Source organism: Syngnathus scovelli, chromosome 20 (genome assembly GCF_024217435.2).
Source record: "Syngnathus scovelli strain Florida chromosome 20, RoL_Ssco_1.2, whole genome shotgun sequence".
Taxonomy (NCBI): Eukaryota; Metazoa; Chordata; class Actinopteri; order Syngnathiformes; family Syngnathidae; genus Syngnathus; species Syngnathus scovelli.
This window is the reverse complement of record NC_090866.1, coordinates 10,206,894-10,227,163: the sequence shown is the minus strand read 5'-3', so window position 1 is coordinate 10,227,163 and position 20,270 is coordinate 10,206,894. Positions and strand designations below refer to the sequence as shown.

At 45.5% G+C, this 20,270-nt stretch overlaps 3 protein-coding genes across 7 annotated transcripts in view; 2 read left to right on the top strand and 1 right to left on the bottom strand.

Moving 5' to 3' along the window:
• LOC125990392 (exostosin-1) overlaps positions 1-9,957 on the top strand; it is a 33,843-nt gene extending 23,886 nt beyond the window's left edge. For 3 of the 4 annotated variants that reach the window (XM_049757521.1, XM_049757522.1, XM_068649348.1), the window contains 10 exons: positions 1,126-1,219; positions 1,298-1,405; positions 2,957-3,076; positions 4,035-4,167; positions 4,884-5,002; positions 5,076-5,171; positions 6,608-6,697; positions 8,632-8,792; positions 8,867-9,038; positions 9,567-9,957. In XM_049757521.1, the coding sequence (XP_049613478.1) occupies positions 1,126-1,219; positions 1,298-1,405; positions 2,957-3,076; positions 4,035-4,167; positions 4,884-5,002; positions 5,076-5,171; positions 6,608-6,697; positions 8,632-8,792; positions 8,867-9,038; positions 9,567-9,752 (1,279 nt within the window). In that variant the 3' untranslated portion in view covers positions 9,753-9,957. The remainder of the gene's footprint in view (positions 1-1,125; positions 1,220-1,297; positions 1,406-2,956; positions 3,077-4,034; positions 4,168-4,883; positions 5,003-5,075; positions 5,172-6,607; positions 6,698-8,631; positions 8,793-8,866; positions 9,039-9,566) is intronic. The other variant, XM_049757523.1, reaches the window with a different exon arrangement.
• A 4,041-nt stretch (positions 9,958-13,998) lies between these two features.
• On the bottom strand, positions 13,999-18,086 carry gnpat (glyceronephosphate O-acyltransferase). Its single transcript, XM_049757528.1, has 17 exons — positions 17,937-18,086; positions 17,354-17,545; positions 17,118-17,294; positions 16,926-17,055; positions 16,743-16,870; positions 16,579-16,654; positions 16,359-16,510; positions 16,038-16,168; positions 15,735-15,961; positions 15,544-15,636; positions 15,310-15,465; positions 15,138-15,217; positions 14,927-15,067; positions 14,745-14,844; positions 14,601-14,685; positions 14,473-14,534; positions 13,999-14,409 (listed from the first exon to the last, which is right to left on the bottom strand). The coding sequence occupies exons 1-17, from the start codon at positions 17,958-17,960 to the stop codon at positions 14,366-14,368; spliced, it is 1,998 nt and encodes a 665-aa protein (XP_049613485.1). The 5' UTR covers positions 17,961-18,086; the 3' UTR covers positions 13,999-14,365.
• c20h1orf131 (chromosome 20 C1orf131 homolog) lies at positions 18,080-19,922 on the top strand. Of its 2 annotated transcripts, none has more exons than XM_049757530.2 (9): positions 18,080-18,301; positions 18,441-18,575; positions 18,647-18,747; positions 18,829-18,888; positions 18,960-19,055; positions 19,139-19,225; positions 19,310-19,338; positions 19,401-19,534; positions 19,596-19,922. In XM_049757530.2, the coding sequence occupies exons 1-8, from the start codon at positions 18,223-18,225 to the stop codon at positions 19,531-19,533; spliced, it is 720 nt and encodes a 239-aa protein (XP_049613487.1). In that variant the 5' UTR covers positions 18,080-18,222; the 3' UTR covers position 19,534; positions 19,596-19,922. The 2 variants fall into 2 exon arrangements, with proteins under 2 accessions (XP_049613487.1, XP_049613486.1); XM_049757529.2 differs by having other exon boundaries at positions 19,398-19,534.
• The last annotated feature ends 348 nt before the right edge of the window (positions 19,923-20,270 follow it).

The following is a 20,270-nucleotide window of genomic DNA, read 5'->3' as shown; positions in this document are numbered from 1 at the left end:
TCCATTTTCACACTGCCACTTCTTCTTTCTTGCCCTATCACAAAATGCACCTTTACTCTCGAGCGATTGTAACAACACAAAGTAGAACGCCGATCTAATTTCCTCATTAATATCCGCCGAGAAATGAAAAAAAGTGACAAATTACGCCAGCTTGTTTTTGTTTTTTTGTGCCGCCTGTTCTCCTTTGATGGGTCCATTTGCGTGACTCGTCCTTTAAACTGCCGAAACGAGCAAACTTTTCAGTCCTCTGAGCTTTTTAATGAACGCTGCTTGTTTGTTTCCAGTCCTCTTGTGTGTGATTGTGTGTGTTTGTCTCAAGTAACGCAACGGAGACAACACACAAAAAACAATTACACTTGGAAGGGACAAGCCCGTGCATGTAGGACAAAGCTTCGACTTGCTGGTGTGCGTGTTCCCACTTCCTGTTTGCAGTAATTACTCGCCATGCCATTTATAGTTTACACAGCACGCCGCCATTAGCGAGATCATTACTGGACGTCTGGCTGCAGTCGAGCGCTTTAATTAAACATTCAGATGAAAGCAAGCCGGCTGCGTTTTGGGGGAAGAAATACAAACAAGTCCAAGGAAAACAAACATGACATTTTTTTGGGAATCCCTGGAAGTTCCGGATTCTTTAATTGACCCACGGGAGCTAATGGACGTCTCGGTGTGTCGGCACGTCCCCTCAAAGCGACCTTGAGTTGACAAGCCGGATGCCTGACATCTTATTTTTTGAGCTTTTCTTCTTTGGCGTGAACACGCACGCGCACACACAAACACGCGAGCCGTGCAGGTGTCTGCTGGTGAGGTTGTGGGGACAGTTGATCCCCAGACAGATTAGGTGGCAATCTGAAATCTCCCCAGGCCAGCCCTAGAATCATCCACACACACACACACACACGTTTATAGCCAATGTAAAGTCACACAAAGTGTTGTTGAAAAGTCACTTTGAGAAGCAGGCGAGTAAATGATTGATATATTTTTCAATAAGCTGAATTGATTTTTGGGATAGTTGATGTTCTGGAAATTAATCCACAAGAAAAAAACATATCTCAGAAGCTTTTGTGCTTTGATTTTTTACATGATGTCATCATTTTTACATGTTTCTTGTGTTTGCTTGTGAAGGTTCGACTACCAGGAGCTCCTCCACAACTCCACCTTCTGCCTGGTACCGCGGGGTCGACGCCTCGGCTCCTTTCGCTTCTTGGAGGCGCTGCAGGTAGGCTCTTAATTCTGTCATTATCTCCTCATTTGATAGAGGGGGGGAAAAAAAAATGTTGGTCTTGTCTTCTGGTAGGCGGCATGCATCCCTGTCATTCTGAGCAACGGCTGGGAGCTCCCCTTCTCCGAGGTCATCGACTGGAGGAAGGCGGCCGTGCTCGGCGACGAGAGGCTCCTGCTGCAGGTGAGAAAATTAATCAGTCGCCGTCTGATTTAAATTGGCTTAGCATAATGCTAACAAGAAATGTAAAATATCATAGGAGCGCTAACAAATAGCCTTCACACGGATAAAAAGCACCTCAAAGTTGGAAGACGATTATTAAATAATTCAAACAAAATTTGATTTTATCTTTACTAAACGAACAAAAAATATATTTCGCGAAAAATGTCTTCATCTTTGGTCATTTATTTAAAACTTTCTATATTACAGCACAATTGTAGTCCAAAAAAAAACACTGCTCTGAAAGCTAATGACAACAAAAAACCCGAAACCTCAACGTCCTCATCCAGTGACACTTTTGCGGCTCTGCAAGGTCGACAATTATCTACCTTGCCTTCTCAACCCGACACCCGTGGGTGCTGGAAACATTCCGTCTGACATTCCAAGCGTGCTGCGGTGAAATGTCAGCACCCCCGGCGGGTCCGGATCCCCTTGGGCCAAAGACCAAAATGCTCCAAATGGAAAACCGCATTAACTAAAAATTATGTTGACTACTTTTACAAACACCAAGATGGCAAACGCGAACGTTTGGGGAATTTTCTATTTTTCACTCCGGCATCAGCTTGTGGTTTCACTCGCAGCCAAGAAGTGTTGTCACACATTAAAATGGATTATTCTGCGATTGGATTACCTTCTGTCACCTTTAATTAGCACCGCGCCCAGACTGTGTTGATATTTACATTTTTGGGATCGCTAGAGGGGATGAAAAAACACACCTGTGTTTTGTATGAACGTGTCTTCAAGCATCCTTCGAATGTTTCGAAAGATGCTCACAAGCCAACGCCGAATATCGTCTCGAGTGTGATGTCACCGCCATCTTGCGCCGCATCTTGCAGCAGTTTGCGCCGCCAGCTGCCGCCAATTAAACACGCCTTTTATCGTAATCCGCCGGCTATTTGCGGGCGGCGAAAAGGACGCGGCGAAGGTGCTAGGCGACTCCGCAATAAAGCTGCGAGACGCCGGCTTTGGAACATCTGTCAACGTCGAGGTTTTCAGTACCGCCATCTGGTTGTTTGTCAGGAGAAAGGCGGGGAAGGTTGTTGGGTGGAGGGTTACTGCCGATAGCCGAGACGTGAGGAATGCAAGAAACACAACTCGCGACCAATGCCTGGTTGCAAAGTTGCCCTGCGATTGACCGCCAACTTGATTTGTTTTGGAATCATATCAGACGGGACCCATGGCGCACACCGCTTTGATCTCCAAGACCCCTTGCGACCGCCCCCTCCCACCCAGAGGCTCGATGAGACGCGGGAACACATTTGCATTGTGCTAATATTATGCACTGGAAAAAAATGTTCACACCTCGGTAGCCCGCTGAGAAATTTGAATCTCATTATATTCAATTACATCATTACCTGACTGCTTAGTATGTATCTGCACACACACACACACTATCAACACCATTCGAGTCGGGAAGTCAAATATTGCCAACAATTAAACGTTGCTGTTTCGCCACAAGAGGGCCGCGGTTATCTCATGGGTCTCGCAGTTCTGACATCTTGGTCCATCCTGCAGGTTCCGTCCATGACTCGCTCCGTAGGCCGTGACAGGATCCTGGTTCTCCGCCAGCAGAGTCAGTTCCTGTGGGACGCCTACTTCTCGTCTGTAGCCAAGATCGTCCTCACCACTCTGGAGGTACCAAACATTCTTGGTCAGGAAACTTGTATTCGATTTATTTATTTTTTTCTGTGACCGCCGGCTCTGCTTCACCTCTCTGATAAACTTTCACAACAAATCTTTCGTGCTTATATAATGTCACGAAATGTAGAGTCGAAACTTTTTTTAAAAGTTGAGTTCGAGTTCAACATTTTCTCCGACTTTCATTGAAAAAAATGTAGCCGTGCTTATTGCATTATTTTTTTTTTAAATATTAATTTACATAATAATTTAACTGACAGATTATTTTGCATATCTTATGTCCCTGTCCAACTTTAAGTGTTGCTCGTGTAAAAGTGAACACAAGGTCCTTGTGAGGCAGAGTTGCGTTTGCCGGCGGGCCTCTCGGAGTCCATCAAGAGAGCGAGAGATGGTGAAAAAAAAAGAGAGAGAAGCCGGAGTCAAGGATTTCGAGTGGGTGGACGGGCGTCCTCCAGACAAGGAACCTTAACAACCTCCACAGGCAAAAAGTAGAGCAACTGCACTTGTTGTTGTTTTTCTCGTTGGTTCGTTTAAGCCTGGAGGACCTAACGGAGCGTAAGAATCAACTTGAGGACGCAATACCTCGGAATTGATTCACTTTATTTTCTCGCGTCGCCTCAAGTTCACACCGAACAATATATACAAATGACTATCGATGTCTTTCAAATGATTCCGAAAGCAAGCCGAGCGATGGCAGACTTTTGCCACAAAAAAAAAAACGTGGAAAAGCGTCGAGTCCCCTAAAGAGTTGGCTGACATCTCACCGCCAACGCGGCCGACCCTACAACATGGCCGATGGACTAAACGGCTAATGGATTCCTCATGTTGGGAGCGTTGCCCCCCCCCCGTCAGTTGAAGAGCTTCAATTATCTCCCGTCTGTCTTGAGCTCCTACAGCAGCTTTTTTTTTGGGCAATATATTTTGATGTGACGATATTTATTTTGTGTATCTCCAGATAATCCGAGACCGCGTGGACTCTGTCGTGTCCCGCAACCGTCTGATGTGGAACTCCCTGCCCGGTGGTCTCTATGCACTCCCCCAGTACTCCACCGACCCCGCACGCTTCCCCTTTTATTACTCTTTGCTGGGTGAGGAGGAAATCTGCAATCTGTGGCTTTTTTTTTTCTAAGTTTCATGTTAAATAAGCAATTTGGGGCCTCTGTGTTTATATTGTCACAAAAGATCGAATTGTACTTTTTATTTTACTGACCGTTCCTAATTGTGCTATTTCCCCAACCTATTTCGTGTCTCGGAGCAAAGCAAAGGGCAGAGCAGGCGCTTCCATAAATATATCGAAGCCCACCTGAGATCCGGTCAGTGTCAGAGAGATGGATAGAGCAGCACTAAAGAGCACTCCAGCTCCACTTATCCGTGAGCATGCAAGTATTCCCAAACAGGCGAGCCAACACCTGGCACGCCATGTGCCCACGAGTCGCTTATGCGCCGGCTCTCTGGCGCCCCCTTCATTTAAATTCACGCCAAAGACCGGTGACACACACTTCCCTAATGTACGCAGGAAAAAAAAAATCAACTCCTCGAGTCCATTTAACCGACGTCGCGGCTCATTCATCAAGCGCGCTCATTTCAAGTTGGGCTCCGCTCGGTAACGTTTTGGTTCCGCGCCAAACGTGACACTTTTGGGCGATTGAAGCAAATTTGCGGCGCTAACGGAGGGCATCAATACCTGACCACTTCGGCGGATGATTTAACCGCATGTGTGTGTGTGTGTCGGAAAGACAGATGGGAGAATCCTGTAATATAATAATAAAAAAAATTATTTTAAAATTAATTTTTATTTGTGTAGGTAAAAGCCCCCCACCACAGTTCACCGGCGTGATCCATATAGTGAGTCCGCTGCAGTCCCACCCGTCTCCTGTAGTCAAGCTCATCATCGCTGTGGCCAAGTCCAAATTCTGTGCACAGGTGGGTGGGAAAAAAATAAAAATAAAAGTAGCGGGAAACTGGAATTCATACCAAATTGTATTTTTTCTTCTAGATTGTTGTTCTATGGAACAGCGACAACCCTTTACCTCCCAGGGACAAGTGGCCCTCCACCAGCGTGCCTCTCGCCGTCATCCAAGGACAGAGCAAGGTGACGCCACTTTTTGAGGATTTTTCCTAAAGCGGGATCCCGTCGCAAATTCCATATCGAGCGTCTCGTCCCTTTACCGTCCGGCCTGAGTAAGCACAACATGACCCTCGTCCGCACGGTACCAGCTCTAAATCATACCGAGTCGGGTTGAACATGCCGAGCAAGCGCTTTAGCCCCCGACACATCAATATTATCAGCCGCGGCGGTGCGGGGCCACTCCGGCGGACATATTTCAGCGTCATCAATCACAGCTCAACTCGGCGCGTCCGCATCCGCGAGCTTGACTTTTACATACGGCTTCTCTCAGACATCCATCCTGCCTCCTTAGCCGTGCCAGGAAATGATGTGCGTGGGGGGGGGGGGGGGGGGGGGGAGCACAAAAGGTGAAAAAGTTACAAATGGCAAAAAAAGTGAAATCGTCGCTTGTCTTTCTGGTTTACGGGGATTAACGTGAAGAGGCTCCCATCGACGAATTTAAATATGGATATAGATATGGTCGACAGCCTCATAATGAGGCGTTTGGCGTCTCGCTTGAATTTCACAGCGACAACTCGGGGTGGCATTAAGGGAAAAAAAAAAATCCCTCAGAGTCGCAGCGGTCGCCGCCTATCGCGAGCCAGTTAATGGCCACGATGCGAGCGGGGCAAAGATAAGGTTGGAGACCATTGAACCGCTCCAGATCTCGGCGGGATCTAATCTCGGACCAGAGGCGGGGAGGCATCGACACCGGCCTGCGGGGGGGAGCAAGGAAGGATGAAGCGAGGGACGGAAATTCTGCTGCCTTCAGCCAATTGATTTCAAATGCGAGCGCCACGGGGCTAACATTAAACATGATCTAATGTTAGTCGCTTACATGATCATCCAAGTGAATGGGGGACCTTTATTACACCAAAGACGTTTCGGTCAAGCTCTGACCTTGCGCTGATGACTAATTTATTCGATTTTCCCGTTTAATTGCGAGTCATCACATTTCACCGCCATGCTTCCGCGCACACGAAGTGACTATAACTCAAATCCGTGGAAATTCAAGATTTTGTTTAGCTTAGCACAATGTGAAAAACGATGATTACATGATTATCAAAATGTTTATTTTGTTAGTCTTCACATCAACTTCTAATCCCGGCGTGGATGTTTTTCCTGACGAACGCCGCGGGTCTATGCGAGTACTTAAATAATTCACACTTTAATTATAAGTCAATAAGATCATCAGCAGCTAATGGATCCTGGCCCTCCGCGCTTTGCTAGGTCAAAATGGACGACGGCTTGAGTAAAGAAAAACACAACCCAAAAAAAACGATTAAGTCGACTGTTTGATCGATGGACATGCCGCAGCGGAATCAACACAATTTGCTGTGCTTGTTTACTTGACCCAAAGGCTTTTTGAAAATGAAAAAAAAAATCCAGAAAAATCTCAAAAAGTATTTTCTATTTTACAGACGATGAGTAGTCGTTTTTACCCGCACGACGTTATCGTCACCGACGCCATCCTCAGTCTGGACGAAGACTCGGTTCTCTCCACCAATGAGGTGAGTCGGAAATATTTATAATATCTCGTTTGAGTTGATGTGAAAAACGGGATTTTGTAGCATGTGCGTTTCTTTACAATGAGACATCGCCATCTACTGGCCTGGCATTGATATTACACTGTTGCGCAACGCGTCATACATGAAAACAATATTTTAATCATTGTTTTGTTATGATTATAAGATAAAAAAAAGATAAAAATAACCAAATAAAAACTAAGCTTCCTCATTGAGTATTGTTGAAAATGCAAGTTGCTCATTGTAGCGAGCCGGTGGCGGCGCAGAAGTTATCGATCGCGGGCGAAATGAGGCAGTCAGTTCACGCTCAGGCATGAACGCCATTCATTAGCGATAAACAAGCAAGCGCTGACCGCTGAGCCAGGGGCGGGAGGTGCCTCCGGGCTTCAAATTTAAATCTTCTAAATCGTTGTCACCTGGAAAGTCACGAGGAGTCGCTCGCTGGGTCACAAAGCACGCCATCCATAATGGAGCGTGAACATATCTTTCAACTAGAAGAAAGTTTTTATTGATCCGAGCGAGTCAATGCTCACCTTTCCCACGGCGTGACAATTACACGTGGCGGCGCGGCCAAACAATCCCGACCGGCGAAACTTTTACGCCGGATTGTTTTATGGAGGAGGAGGAGGGAGGACACGGACGGAATCTCGGTTGCGCTCGATAAGCCTTCACCCTAATTGGCCTTTTTTGGCTGCGTGCGGGGATTTGGGCCAAGAGATGAAATACGCCGAGCGGAATCGAATCACAGGCCACTTCGTAATCAAGCCCGTTTGAATAATAACACTTTGATATTTTGGCTCGTCTACGTGTGTCTCGACAGAATCATTGAACGCAAGCGCTAATGCGCTGACGTATTTTCATGCGTCCCGGGAGCATAAATGAGCCTGCTCTATAATATGTGCTCGCCTTCAGCTTGCACATATTACAGTCTGTAAACTGTGACGTAACTCCTTTTTTATGTGACGCCTTTAAAGCCGCGCGAGATTTACAGTCAATACACCGGCCGTATACAATCTCGGGATCCGGGTTGGCCTCGCTAGCATCTGTTAGCTCACCTCGGTGTGTCCAAACATGTTTCCCAGTCAAGGCAAAGATTTTACATCAAAGAAAGAAAATTTGTTGCCTTTTTATGCATTGAATATAAAAATCATACCAAGGAACTATGTTGAAATGATGTTAGGAGTTTCATTTAGTCAGCTGGCTAATAAAAAAGTGCTTTGCCGCCATCTGGTGGCATCTGTGGATATTTACAATCATTTTAAGGTGGAGTTTTTCACACTTTCTTTATAACAGGTCAATTGTACCTTCTGCCATCTAGTGGAAGATAACTTAATTGTTCTGCTTGTCGCTAAAGGTCGCTGGCATAGATAGATGAACATGGATGTATTTATTTAATGTATTAACCGTGCGTAAATGGTCATTTTCCGACCAATTAGGTGAAATTGGATCATTTCTTTTGGCACACCTCGCTGCACTTATGAGAGTCTATCTCACACACACTCACACACTTTTCCGAATGTCGCGCTTCGGCATTTCCACCACGTCACGCCTGTCGCTAATGGAGACAGACAGACGAGGAGGGGGGGGGGGGTGTCTCCGTGCTCAAGTCACACATGCCAAGTGGCATTATTGGAAATGTTTTCATCTCTGATGGCGACGTGATTAAAAGTGCAGCACCTTTTTAATTATTACACAGCACGCGCACGTGTCTCGATCACCGCCGCGGCAGCCGCAACCTTTTGTCTGCTCAGCGCGCAGATGGCAGGAAATGATTCAAGTTTAGCTCGCTCCTTTTTTTTCCCTCGCTTTTCACACTAGCGTCTAAAACGAGGTGTTAGCATTCGTTTGCACTGCGTTCCAATTAAGAGGCCAGGTGTGCTTGCTTTGAGCAATCATGTAAAACTGACTTAATGTTCCAGGTGGATTTCGCCTTCATCGTGTGGCAAAGTTTTCCCGAGCGTATCGTGGGTTACCCCGCTCGGAGCCACTACTGGGACGGATCGCGCTCCTGTTGGGGCTACACGTCCAAATGGACCAACGACTACTCCATGGTGCTCACCGGGGCTGCCTTCTACCACAGGTTCGCAGTTCTGGAAAAAAAACATCTTTATCCTCCACAGCGATGCTAACTTGTAACGTCGGCGCCCCCTTCAGGTACTACCACTACCTGTTCAGCAGCTACGTGCCCAGCAGCTTGCTAACTATGGTGGATCAAATGGCCAACTGCGAGGACATCCTGATGAACTTCCTGGTTTCGGCCGTCACCAAGCAAGCGCCCGTCAAGGTCACGCAGAAGAAGCAGTACAAGGAGACCATGATGAGCCAGGTAAGAAGAAAAAAGTGTGATTTTGCGTTCAGGCGGCCATTTTGAGATCAGCCAAAACACTTTGGTCATGTCTGTCGATCACGGCGCAAATTATTTTAATATTGTTACAAGCCCAAGGGCTGATGAAATGAGAAGCGTAAAAAAAAGGAAATAATGAAAGTGTTTCCTGTCTTCGTGTTTGATGAGCGCTGCCTGGAAATCCGACGCTCATGCTCTCCTAAAAATAAAATATCTTTCGATATCACTATCGGGGGAATTACGACAACGTTTTACAACGTATGCCCTGCGGATAGGAGGAATGGTGACGATGTCATGATGATGTCATCAGGATTATCACCCGCTTCGATCAATATGTCCTTTTCCTACAGAAGCGCAATACGGTTTTAATAATTGCCAAAACCACTCGATGATTGATATGTGACGACTCGGCGGAATTTAATCGATGGCTTTAATGAGCAGGCAGAACCGAAACTGAGCTAAAACTAGAACCAAGGACTTAACGCCGTCTTATTTGGGTCCACCCCGAAGGGCTCCAAGTCGTCCCGGTGGGCCGACCCAGACCACTTTGCCGAGCGTCAGACGTGCGTGAACACCTTCAGTCGCTGGCTGGGCTTCATGCCTCTGCTGCACTCGCAGATGAGGCTGGACCCGTTACTCTTCCGGGACCAGGTGTCCATGCTCCGCAAGAAGTACCGTGACATCGAGAGGCTGTGAACCTCGTGGACGCTAGGCCAAGGCAGGAGGTACGCTCGCGCCGGCCGGCAAAACGGACCGCATGAACGCAAGCTTTCTTTTCCCCGTAATCCAAAAAGAGCAAAGTATGAACTCTGGCGCGATCGACGCGATGGACAATGTTGCTCTTGTGGATTTACGGCGGCGGTTCGTGTCTGTATGAAGCAAATAAAATCGATGTATGCTACGGAAGTGTCACGTTTTGCTTTCTCGGGACGCTTTATTAGGTACAGCTGTAAAAAAAAATACTCATTTCTAAAATTGTCACTTAATTAGGTACACTAACTGAACATAAGCGAATGAGGAAGGTGTTTATGAAAAAGGCAGAAAATATTTTCATGAAACGCAAGCCAAAAATCAGTTGTACCTATTAAATTGAAAATGCATCCCTATCCCCCCCCCCCCCCCCCCCCCCCTCCATTAAGGCGTGCGCATGAATATTAAAATGATTCCACCTTGATCGCTTCTCTTCCCAGCAAGGACTCAACTTGAGTAGAATCGACATATTATGGCCGACACGTTGAGCCATAAAATAAATTTATATGATAATCAGATGCGATGTCTTCCCATAGTAGCATTTTTATGCTTATTGTGTTGTTTTGATATTCTTAGTCTGTTTGTGACTTGTCTTTTCAAGTCAAGGTTGTACTGCAATGTAAGAAAAAAATATATATGACAATATAAGACCTCCTCAACCTGAAGGAGGACTGAACTAGAACCTGAAGCACCACCTCGAGAATCCAAACTAGAAATGCAAACAAGTCCTTCCCCCAAATCATTTTTCCAACTTGAACCGCCAACCCTCGCCCCCCACCCTCTCTCTCTCTCGCACAATTCTTGAGATCCAATGATGGTGTCCTATTTTGGTCCAAAATTGGAGACTCTCCATCCATCCATTCCGTGTATGTGTGTGTCTGTGTGTGTGCGCATCCACTATGACAAATACGAGGAGACAGGCTTTAATGAGAAACATAGTTGGAGGAAAAGATAGCATATATAGGACACTTGGTTGTGTCCTCACTGAAGCTTCTTCACTCAAACAAGTCCTACCACCAAAATTCGGAAAAATGAATAGAATAGAAATGGAATATTGGACTTGTCTTTTTGCTAGCAAGCTAACATTAGCTACAGGAGGTCGTGACCTCTAAATTTTTTTGTGATTTTGAATTGAAGTTAGTTTGTAATCTTAGTGATCATCTCCTCCCACCAAACTGCCACTACAATTTTCGACTCGCACAGATTAGTTCATTTGGTCACGGCTTTCCGCGGCGACGGATTTGAATACTCTGGCGTTCCACTTCTCTCACCGATTTACCCCATTTTCCTCGGGGGGGTTGGGAGGAGTGTGATTCTTAGGCTGGCGGCCAATCAATGAGTGTCGCCCGGTGCCAAAGTGAATAATCATAAAGATGGAGATGATTTATTCATGACGGGAGCCTAATGGAGGCGTGACGACGGCGAGAGATGAAAGCGGGAGAGGACGGCGGCCGTCACTTGGGCTCAATCCCAAACGCGCTGACGGGACGCAAAGCGACCGGCGCATTAAAGCGGCGCTTGCTACGTCGTTTGGCGCCAGCATCCCGACGTTAGCATGAAAGCAATGTTTATTCGGCCATCCGTTAATATTAAAGCCACTCTATAAAGTGAACGCATTTATCTGCTTTAAAGCAACACTGAAATTTATACCCACCTATTATTCATTAGTCACTATTACACATTCAGTTCTACGTGTGAATTTTTAGCGTTAAACGATGACACGGTAGTAATGAAAGCGTGTAGTAGGACCTTTCCTTTTTCATTTCGGCCATGTTCCTTTTTTATTAACTTGATGATGTCATCTTGCGGTGACATCATGGCGACGGCTGGTCCATTTATGAAGCACCAGGAAGTGAAATGTCCTTTCTTTTAACTTTAATACTCTTAAGTATATAAAACAAGAAGGAAACAAGCAGCTGGCTATCAACACCTTTTATGTGCTTAATTCGTATTTATCTTGTCGTTTTGAACGCTACCGGTGGAGGTCGTTGTTTGTGGCTCTCTAGAGTGCATGCAAATCAAACGGGGGGGGGGGGAAGCTATGCCGGATTTTCTCTATTATGCACAAAAGTTATTTGTTGCGCATTATCAGGGGTTTTCCTTGAACTTTTTCAAGGATGACTAGGAAAATCGAGAGAAAAGCAGCATGGATATAGTTTTCCGCAGCTGCTGCACAATTACGATCCAATAGAACCGCGTCCTTCCTCCCTCGCCTGTCATAACTCACATAATGCAAACTAATGGCCCAAACGTTAAGAACACACACACACACACACACCGAAAAAACCATTTTTCCAATCCAAATTGTACTCACTTCAATTCATTTTCATTTAAAAAGTGATTAAATTGCCCTGTTGCTTCTCATGTATCTTCTAAATGAGCATACCTGCAATACAATAAATAATAACATAGAATAACAAATTGGAATGTTTTTTTAGGTGTAAATATAAGAATGTGTGTAATTGAAAAGATGGTACTTTTTTCTATAGAAAAAAAACATCCAGGCGGGGCCACCAGGGGTCAGTATAATGCGAGTACACAAAGAAGACTTTCACAACTCCCAACAATCCACAAATAGCTGGAGCACATGAGTTTAAGTCTTTTCCCGCAATAACCTTGCCCCGCCGCTACCTCCTTAGAACAAATCTGGTCTTATCGGAATCTTTTAGAGGTGGCCAGCAATTTCCCATCTACCCAGGCAGCGACGCCGGCCTGTGTTAAATCCTCCACGGGAAATCTGACGCTCTCATCTTCAAGAGGACACCGCGGCTTGCGTTTTCACACTGGCGCTCCTTCGCTTCCTTTCATAACACAAGACGTGCCCGCGTGTGTGTGTGCCCGCGTGTCGGAAATTGACAACGGAAATTGTCGGCGGCGCAGGGTTGTGTGTGCCGGTCAGGAAATGAGATGTGGAGGAAGTTGAATTCTAAAATAAGGAAAACAAATCAACACTACTGTGTGTTTTTCTGTTGGAGTGTAAATGAAATGATTAACACAAGTTATAATTACTTACTGATCATGCCGAGAATGCAAAAACAGGAAAAAAAAGTTATCTAGACAAAAATACTTTGAATAGAAGAAAAATTTTTAAAATACTTTTCACGTTTATTTTTCCAAATGACATTTTTTTTTTCCATCTAACCCTTTTAGCTCGATTTATCGTTAATTTCATGAGTGGAAATTGCCCCTGGTGGCGACATTCGGCATCTGTGAGACATTTCCCATTATGATGCTAGTGTGCTTTTAACTTTTGTTGGCTTTCCTGAACATTAAATTTAAACTACTAGTGCAGCTGGGTTTAGATTGCCTCACACACTCACACACACACACACACACACACACACACAACCTGCCAATATATCACAGCCTCCAGGTGTGAAGATTGATGGCATTAAATTGCTTCTATCCAGTATTTTTTTTATCAGGATTTACAGGCCTTGCTGTACGTGGAGCTCTCCAGCACCACTCTCGTCCATAAATCATTCCTTTTCACCTTCCGACACACACACATACTCACACACTCGCGGGGACGCGGGGATATGGCTATAACAAGATGGATGATTTGGCGGCCAAGACAAAAAAAAAAAAAAACGGTGAGCGCGCCCACAAACACGCATGTACATTTTGACTGGGTAATGGAAAATGTCAATCCGCGTGCGAGGAGGGCCCGGCCGACGTTCACGCCCTTACGCCCGTTGCTCTCATTATGGGGAAATGTCACCTTGTTTCCCCGACTACGTCGCATGATTAATTCCGAGAGAAAAAAAAGGCGAGACGGACAGAAAGACAGCGAGATGGAGGAAAGCTGACGCGTGTCTGGGGAACGTCGGTTTCTCGGTGTCGTCAGCGTTCCCCGTGGCCCGACTTGAACCCTGTGAAGTCAATTCAGTTTGGTTTCGAACAGGCCGGCGTGGTCCATTTAGAGCGCCTCGTTGTCAGCCATGAGTGAGTGCGCGGAAAGAGTCAAGAGCAAAAATGTGTTTTAAAAGTCGGATTGTTTCTTTTTAAGTTTTGGAGCAGAAACTAACTTAAACCGCTTCCAATATCCCAAGATGTTACTGGGAGAAGTAGCTCAAAGATTTTGTGAGGCAAGCCTGACCCCTAGTGGTCATTTATATGTTGTATTGAATCTCAGATTTTGAACATAAGCCTATTTTTAAGATTTTATTATAAACACACAGCTCACCATGACTAATTGTGTAAAACCTTTAATTATTAGATCCTCTGAACACAACACACGCAGACACACATTAGTGAAAAGTACAAAAAGCCCAATAAAAAAAAAAAAAACGATATTACCACAAAGAGATGAGCAGAAGTTTTTGATATTGAGGTAAATTCACATATCAGTTGACAATAAAGAAGTGCACTAACATGAGTCATGGTTGAATAGATACATTTCAACTTCCTTCTCAGCGCAACCTCTTTGGGGCAAACTAATTATTGACCCCGAGGGAAGATGTTAGTCTATCAAAAAAAAAAAAGACACATTTCTTGAATTCAAGTGGTTTGGCTGTCACGCTTGAGTCCAAAGCGTCCTTTGGTGAAGATTCACAGCGTTAAAGGCGAGCAGCGGCGACGTTGGGCGGCGGGAGCTTCCCTCCTGTGCAAGAGGTCAGGGGTTAACTTCTTTTTACACTTGTTTAAAATGCTAAATTCTTCTTACCCAAAGTGTTTAATATGGAGCTGAGTTTCATTTTGTCCACACTCAGACTGTCCTGCTGCACTCTGGTGAAACATTTTTTTTTATTTTAAGAAATATCAACTCATTGTATTTTTCCATGTTGTACTTACCTTCTCACGGCGCCCAGTCTGAGCAGAGCGGCCAGGGCGTTCTTGTGCAGGTCGGACGACAACACCTCCGAGTGCCTCAGCCTCCCTGCGTCACACAATAGCGTCACGTGAAAGGTTCATGTATGCCAAACAAACACGACCCACCTGCCAGCAGATGTTTGATGATAAACTGCCGCACGGCCTGGCCAAACGACTTTTGCGTCAGCGCCTCGGCGGCCGTCTCCAAAAGGAAACCGCAAATCACCTGCGCACATGATTCAAAATACACTTCTAATATCAATCCATTTTTAATTGAACACAAATTCCCTCCTTGGAGGTATCTTCACCAGGTATCCTTGAAGGAAGGGCTCTAGCACGCCCGTGAGGAAGTCCAGGGTCCTCTGCCCTCGTTTTGTCACCTCCACGTCGTGCTGGGAGACCTGCAGTGCTCCCGTCTTCTCCAGCAGGTAACATGCCTCATCAAAGTCCTACGACAGCCAAAAAAATTATAATTATTCATCCAAGTAAGATAAAATAAAAAAACATGGGTTTCTTCACCTCCACGGTGGCTCCGGCACATAAGATGAATTCATTCGAGAAGACGTCCCTCAGGAATTTGAAGCGCTCAAAAATTTCCTCTACAGGGAAAAAAAAAGTGATGGTAACCATAGAACAGAAAAGATAAAACAATGTGGCTGCTGAGTAAAATATGCACAATGTAAAAACTCACGTTTTCGAGTGGAAGAAGCAGCGCCGACGGCCAAGGCGAGCAATGCCGGTCTCAGGAAGACGTGGAGTGCCTGGTTCCTGTAGGAGGCGCAAGAGAGCACCAGCACTGCCCGGCTCAGGAGCTTCTCCTCCGGGGAGGCGGCTGCGTTGCCTGCACCTACATCCCAAAAAAAAATAAGTGACGTGGATAAAAGTCATGTCCCAATACTTAAGTGCACACTCGGCACAAACGAACCTTGTTCCAGGTGGACCCGCCCCTCAAAGACCCTCACCAGCCCTCCGTGCAGGGCGAGGCTGGACGACACCACCTCCGATGGACGTATGTGGTCTGAAGAAGTGAATTCAAAGAAAGTCAGAAGAGAAAGGAACACTTTGTGCCTATAAATGGTGTCATTGTCGCCATGACAACAAAGCATCTCACTGTACCGGGCCAATGGAGGAAAGCTCCGTACTGCCGGGAAAGATCACGCAACCACACGACTCCTTCGGTCAGCTCGTCCAGCTTCAACGGCGCCTCCTCCTTCTGCAGCAGCAGAGTGGCCAGGAGGACCCACGGCTTCAGCACAGAGTTCTCCTCTTGCGCCCTCACCAGGCTGTAGGCGGCGCTGTTCACAAAGCGTACAATGTCCTCGCTGGGCCTCGCCGGGATGTGTCTAAAAAAAAAAAAGGAAGTATGCACAGTACTACACGACATCTTGAGGCAGCTATCCATATTTCTCAACTTGTTACCTGGGCGTCAGAATATATTGACGGCGGTCCACATGGCCTTGTGCTAAACTCCGGACTGACACGGGTTGGCCAAAGTAAACATGGATGCTGCCATAGTCCTCACGCAGAATCTTTCTGGCCTTAAAGAGACCCTGGCATCAAAGAGAAGGTGAAACAGTCACAAATATTTGTTTTCCTATAATCAAATTATATCAACAATGTCTCTACATTGCCACTAGGTGTCACTGTTGTCCTGCAAACAACTGGCTACCTCTTCAATGACGTCAAAAGGTGAGTCCTCTTTTCACTTTATTTTTTCTCAGACATAAAAGTTCGACTCACCGACGTGGACTCTTTGGGCTTGGGAACCCCGAGAAGCTCCCGGGCGTAAAGCGCCTCCTCCAGGATCCTCTCGTAGCTGATGCTGACCGGTACCAAGCAGATGTCGTACACCTCGCCCTTGAGGAAAGGCTCCATCACGATGTTCAAAAGGCCTTCACCAGAGCACACACCGCACGTTTGAAAATCTTTGGTAAATATGAATTTATTTTTTTCTTCTTACCCAACTTTGGCGTTAACGATTTTGCTGTTCGGCTTCGCGTGCCCTCGAGGAAAAACTCAACAGGGGCGTACCCATTCTGAAAAAGACAGTAGATACAATTAGTCTTTTGGGGTCTTTTAAGAATTCACTATGATAGTCACGATAAGAGTCACTTTGTTCCTGACCTTGACAATGGTCTTGACGTACTCGGAAAAGACGGCCCAATACAATTTGTCGGCGCCGAACGAGCGTCGGATGAAGAAGGCGCCGGACATCCGCAACATCTCGCCCACGAATTTCATCCCCATGAAGTCTGCGGGTGTAAGTTGTTTTCTCTACGGGGTCTCGTTTAATTTGTTACATCTTACCCATGCCGGCGGCGATGACAGGCAGCGAGAGGTCGTAGGTGTACAGGATGTAGGACATGAGCAGGAAGTCCATGTAGCTGCGGTGGCTCGGGAGGAGAACCACCGGGTGCTCCTGGATGGCCTGCTGGAGCTAAAAGCAAGTAGCTTGTTAATACCAATAACCAATTAATCGGCCGATGAATCGTCGCTCACTCTCTGGATGCCTTCCTCGTTAACGCTGACACTTCGAAACAAGGTCTTGAACACCTTGCTGAGGGTGAAGGCGAAGAAGCGAACCGTGCTGAGCTGCAGGCGGTGAGCCATCTCGTCCAAGATGGCTAACGCCTCCCCCTGGACATCGTCCGGCGCTTTGCCCGTCTCGTTGGCAACCTTGGAGAAAACAACGAATTCAGGATTGGTTTAATCGATTTTAAAGAGGCCGTATTTACCTGACGGATGACATATTGGACGTGATCCGAGTGCAGCGTGGTGATTTTGAGCGTGTCCGGCGTGCACGGCGTTAAGCCTTTGTAGAGGACGGGCGTGAAGCACTTGACGGCATATCTGAGGTCGCTGGAGTTCCGGCGTTCCTCCAGGACGTCTTCAAAGTCATCTCGCTTTTTTAACATCGGATCTCTACGCTGAATAAAAAAAAGCATCCAATGGAAGTATTATTTCAACATTTTGTGTAGGAAAAACTTTTGTTTTTGTAAAAGAAATAATGAGAAACATTCAATATCTTAATAATAATGTAGAAATTTTAATCAAGCATGCAACTTAAAAATAATTGAAGTACACAGTAATAAAATAGTAATAAAAAGGAAGAGATACAAAATGTTGCAACATTAACACAATGTACAGTGTACTTTTGGATGTGTGCGTCATTTAAACTGTGTTATTGTAAGATTAGGACTGGTGGAGATAATCCTCCTATTATGGTCTGCTAAATGGAGAAACAACTCAAATGTCACATGCCACACAGATCAAGTCGGGTTAGCTTAGCCTTCACGCTAAACGAAGACGTTTACATACCGAGTAAACCTCTTTGGATGCCATTCTTACTCACGCCAGCATCCAGTAAGGTTTTTATTGTTTTTTCCGGGTCTTCAATTGATAAAATATAAACGCACTATCAGCTGCCAGAGGAGAAAGTTCACATGGGCGTTAGCTGCCACTTCCGGCATTTTGACACGCACCTACGGTAGCCGAGGTAGACCAAACCGCACCGCGTCGTAACCACGCGTGTTGCTATTGTGGTGCTCAACGACGAGTCGACTACTCGCGTCTGTGTTTTAGATATTAATTTATAAATGTTAAAATGAAGCCCGACACTACTGAGTCTGTTGACGATGACTGTGCTTTATTGGAACAAATTTTGGATAAGTTATACGACATTGGTAAGTATAGCTAGGTAGCTAGCTTGCGAGCAACCTCGTTACTCCATCGTTCTTTTAACTTTATTTTATAGTTATTCTAATAATGATTCTCAAAATGGGGTGCAAATATAGTTAATTATGTTCTTTTTTTGGGATTCAGGATCCGTGAAAACGAAGAAAAAGAGAAAAAGATGCCAGGAAGAAGCTAGTTCTGAAGACGTTGCTAAAGTTGAGACTTTTGATGAAGACCAAGGTGGAGGACAGAAACCCTCTGAGGTGCCTGTCAACAATCAAGGTACAAAACTGCAATATTCCAGATCCAAAGATGCACACACATTTGATACAATGCATTTTATTATATTTCAGGTCCAGCTGTAAATTCGGTGAGTGACGTGGAGGTGGTGACCTTTCAGGACCCTGCCAAGAGACAAAAGACCCAACAGATGCCTGCTGGAGATGAAACGATTGTAAAGTTCCTTTACTTCTGTCTCATAAGATCACTTCAAATGGCCTCTCTGTTTTCCTAATTTTTATTTTTTTATCCTCAGCTACAGAAGGTTTCAGAGATGATACAGAGTGCTCCACAACAGGGTGTCAGTTTTGAGAAGGTAAGTGATTTCGTGTTTTGGTTCGATCCGATCGCTGATGTTTATTTATCTGGTCGCTGTGTGTGCATTAGGCTCGACTGGAGGTGCATCGTTTCGGCATCACAGGCTACAAAAAGGAGCAGCAGCGAGTCTATGAGAAGGAGAGAGCCATCATGTTGGGCGCACGAGTAAGAAGAACCTCAACGTTACTTGAATTTGCTCGTGGTTGCCACGTGACTTGCTTGTTGACTCACCGGTGACTCCCTGATAGCCTCCCAAGAAGAACTATTTGAACTATAAAGTGCTGCAGCAGCAAATCAAGGACAAGAAGACGGCACAAAAGGAGGCAGTGAAGTCGGTAAGACCTGGAGGATGTTCAGAAGCCCAAAAAAAAATCACTTAAATTCTTGCTTTATGATCGATGGCTTCTTTTGTTTTGTAGGACTCGAAGAAAAAGAAGAAGAATCCAAGGTATGTGAATTTACCACGTAATGCTCGAAGATGATCTTGATGCGAGAGTCTGTCCCCAGCAGGGACCACAAGAAGACGCCGGCGTCTGGCTCGTCCTCGGCGCCCACGGGTCAGATGGGCCGCTTCAAGGACGGCATACTGATCCTCAGCCAAAAGGACATCAAGACCATGAAGAGCAAGATACAACGCAAATGAGGTGGGTGGCACAGCATAATCATCTGGAGAATTTTGGGTCTTAATTGTTCGTGTGTTTGCAGGCAAAACATTTTTTTCCCATGTGGACGAAGGAAGGATTCAGACCCGCAGTACAAAGATGGCCGCACCTTTGACCTCAACCCAGGTGAGGTCACATCTGACACGGACGGACAATGGATTTACTTAAGTGATCCCCCAAAAGTGGATTTATACAGAGTAAAACTGAAGAATCATCAAAAGGTCTCGCGCGACTTAAAGTTTTAGCGTAGCAAACAAACAAAAGCTGAATCGACTGTGTGCACCAAACTGGACTCTTCTTTTGTCTTTAAATCATCACAGGTAATTTATTTCTCTTTTTTTTTGTTATACAAACAACCCAAAAGAAAACATTGCGTGTGTATTTGTCTTTTTCTTCTGCTCATATATATAGATATATATATATATATATAAACCATTTAGTCGTACAAAACATTCACAGCTTGGCAAAAGAAGGGAGCGGGGCTTGATGAAATTCAAAGAATGAAAGGAAATAAATGCTAATTGAGCTCTTTACACTTTGGAATAGAAACAGCAGCAACAGCTTGGACGGCAAACAAAACTGATGAGGAGGAGCGACGTAGTAAAACAAAAGATATTTACAGACAATAAATAATTTCCAATATCAGGGCATGCACTCCCCCCCCCCCCCCCCCCCCCCCCCCCACATACAGCACCGTACATTTAAATAAATATGTAAA

Coding starts and splice junctions, on each gene's coding strand:
- c20h1orf131 (XM_049757529.2), top strand. CDS start 18,223: ATGAAGCCCGACACTACTGAGTCTGTTGACGATGACTGTGCTTTATTG. Junction 18,302..18,440: donor GGATAAGTTATACGACATTG/GTAAGTATAGCT, acceptor TTTGGGATTCAG/GATCCGTGAAAACGAAGAAA. Junction 18,748..18,828: donor CTGCTGGAGATGAAACGATT/GTAAAGTTCCTT, acceptor TTTTATCCTCAG/CTACAGAAGGTTTCAGAGAT.
- gnpat (XM_049757528.1), bottom strand. CDS start 17,960: ATGGCATCCAAAGAGGTTTACTCG. Junction 16,655..16,742: donor ACGTCAAGACCATTGTCAAG/GTCAGGAACAAA, acceptor TGTCTTTTTCAG/AATGGGTACGCCCCTGTTGA. Junction 14,686..14,744: donor CATCAAACATCTGCTGGCAG/GTGGGTCGTGTT, acceptor TGTGTGACGCAG/GGAGGCTGAGGCACTCGGAG.